The 2,500-nt window shown below is 42.0% G+C and overlaps 1 protein-coding gene across 2 annotated transcripts in view; it reads right to left on the bottom strand.

The window, feature by feature from the left end:
* The window catches only part of LOC143282510 (uncharacterized), a 26,645-nt gene that overhangs the window by 16,724 nt on the left and 7,421 nt on the right, over positions 1 to 2,500 (bottom strand). The window contains exon 2 of one of the 2 annotated variants that reach the window (XM_076588174.1): positions 780 to 1,042. In XM_076588174.1, the coding sequence (XP_076444289.1) occupies positions 780 to 781 (2 nt within the window). In that variant the 5' untranslated portion in view covers positions 782 to 1,042. Of the gene's footprint in view, positions 1 to 779; positions 1,100 to 2,500 lie in introns of those variants that run through there. The other variant, XM_076588173.1, reaches the window with a different exon arrangement.

A 2,500-nucleotide genomic window follows, 5' to 3' on the forward strand; every position in this document is an offset into this window, starting at 1 on the left:
ATAAAGATTGCAAAGTTTTTACCATAGCTCTCATTGCACCATTTTATTTATTTATTTATTCATTTATTCATTTATTATTATTATTATTTTAAATTATTCTTGTAGTTTTTTTTTTATACTTTATATTTATTTATTTTAGTTTATTTTTTATTTTTTATTTTTATTTTGATTTGATTTGATTTTATTTTAAATTTTTGAAATTTTAAAATTTTTTAAACTTTTTATTTATCTATTATTGTTTTTAATTGATTTTTTTTTTCTTCTCAAGGCCTGACTAAGCGCGTTGGGTTACCCTGCTGGTCAGGCATCTGCTTGGCAGATGTGGTGTAGCGTATATGGATTTGACCGAACGCAGTGACGCCTCCTTGAGCTACTGATACTGACACTGATACTCGTTGCACCTCGCTTACTAGCAACATAACACCAGGTTCAAGGTCTGGCGTGAAAGAAACAGCAACACAAAGTTGATGTCAGCACTAGAATTAGGTATACAACACAGCATGATGCTCACAGTTAGAAAGACAGACAGATAAAGAAAGAAAAGGAAAGACAGACAGGGAAAGAGAGAGCGTTTGTGAGTGAGACAGACATACAGACAGAGGCAGAGACAGAGAGAGAGAGAGAGACAGAGAGACAGAGACATCAAGAGACAGAGACAGAGGGAGCCAAAAATACAGTGAGAATACAGCATTCAGTACAATCTCGCACGCCACTACTGCTAAAGCTCACATACTAACATACGAGACAAACTCAGTCACATTAAACATGAATGAACTCACATGAGAATCTACAGACAAGCAGATCAATACGGTGATAAACTGAAGACCAATGTCACAGACGCTAAGCTTGATCACACGTGCAGCACTGCAGCAATTGACAAGCGGTGGGTCTGATGTCGACTGATGCAAGTTGAGACAAAATATGAGTGCTCACTGTCCAGTGTGAAGCCGTCCCCCCTCCCCGTCTATATAGGCCTCATGCGTCAAAGTTGAGAATTTGTCGACTTCCTTATTACGTAAGCTTTGCGAATGATTTGATTTCCCTGAAAACCACGGTTTCAACAGAGAGAGAGAGAGAGAATGACTGTGTTTTCCTGAAAACTATCGCGCTCACCATAGCACCGAAACCACTCTCCTCCACATTCTGAACAATTTACTGATAGCGTCCGACTCAGGAAAAATTTCCCTTCTCACTCTCCTCGACTTGTCAGCCGCCTTTGATACGATAGACCATTCAATCCTTCTTTCCCGTCTTCATTTTACATTTGGTATCAACGGCACTGTTCTAAACTGGTTCAAATCTTATCTCACTGATCGATTCCAGTCTGTCACTGTTGATCATTTCCAATCTGAACCCGTTAAAATCGAACATGAGAGGTGGCGCTTCGCGAGGGGGCGACACGCAGGTGTTTGTGCTCTGTGCTTCATCTTTGTTTTTGCTGTCCTCGCCCTGTCCTTGTGCTTTTATATTGATTTAAAGTGGTGTGCAAGGTGTTAAAGATGAAGAGTGTGACAGTTGTGAGGGTGTTTGTGGTGGTGCTGGCTGTATTCCGGACTAGTGTTTGTGGTGTTTTTGTGTCAATCATGCCATTTCAAGTTTTTCGCAGATAATATCTTTTTTTCCAGTTGTTTATGGGACATACAAGACTACCTACCATGTCATATGCTATATTTTGAATATCGTTTTTGTTTTAAATATGTTATTTGATTGTATTTCGACATCAGTTTCAGTTTCAGTTTCTGAAGGAGGCGTCAGAGCGTTCGGACAAATCCATATATGCAACACCACATCTGCGTCAAGTTTAAGCGAAGTTCATCTTCCTAGCTATTTCGTGTTTATCTAAACAGTATCGTGTTGCACTCTACGACGATTTTCCTTACTCCATCCAGGTGCGAATGGTTACCTGGCTGGTTTGGGAATGTCAAAACGTCGGGAGGGGAGGACTAGACCCAGCCAACCTGTGCCCAGCCCTGGACTGACAGCATTTGTATTTGAATTCGTATTTCTTTTTATCACAACAGATTTCTCTATGTGAAATCCGGGCTGCTCTCCCCAGGGAGAGCGCGTCGCTACACTACAGCGCCACCCACTAAAAAAAAAAATTCCTGCGTGCAGTTTTTCCTATCGAAGTGGATTTTTCTACAGAATTTTGCCAGGAACAACCCTTCTGTTGCCGTGGGTTCTTTTACGTGCGCTAAGTGCATGCTGCACACGGGACCTCGGTTTATCGTCTCATCCGAATGACTAGCGTCCAGACCACCACTCAGGGTCTAGTGGAGGGGGTGAAATTATCGACGGCTGAGCCGTGATTCGAACCAGTACGCTCAGATTCTCTCGCATCCTAGGCGGACGCGTTACCTCTAGGCCATCACTCCACATCGGCATCACTCCACAGTGGACATGAAGTTACCGCCCCGATGGTTGTAAAAGGCTTTTGGGAAACATAGCATGTCCGTGAAGTTGTGTAACTGACTGATAAATCAGCCAGTCTTCAAGGGGT

The sequence above is a fragment of the Babylonia areolata genome, chromosome 5, assembly GCF_041734735.1.
Source record: "Babylonia areolata isolate BAREFJ2019XMU chromosome 5, ASM4173473v1, whole genome shotgun sequence".
Classification (NCBI taxonomy): Eukaryota; Metazoa; Mollusca; class Gastropoda; order Neogastropoda; family Buccinidae; genus Babylonia; species Babylonia areolata.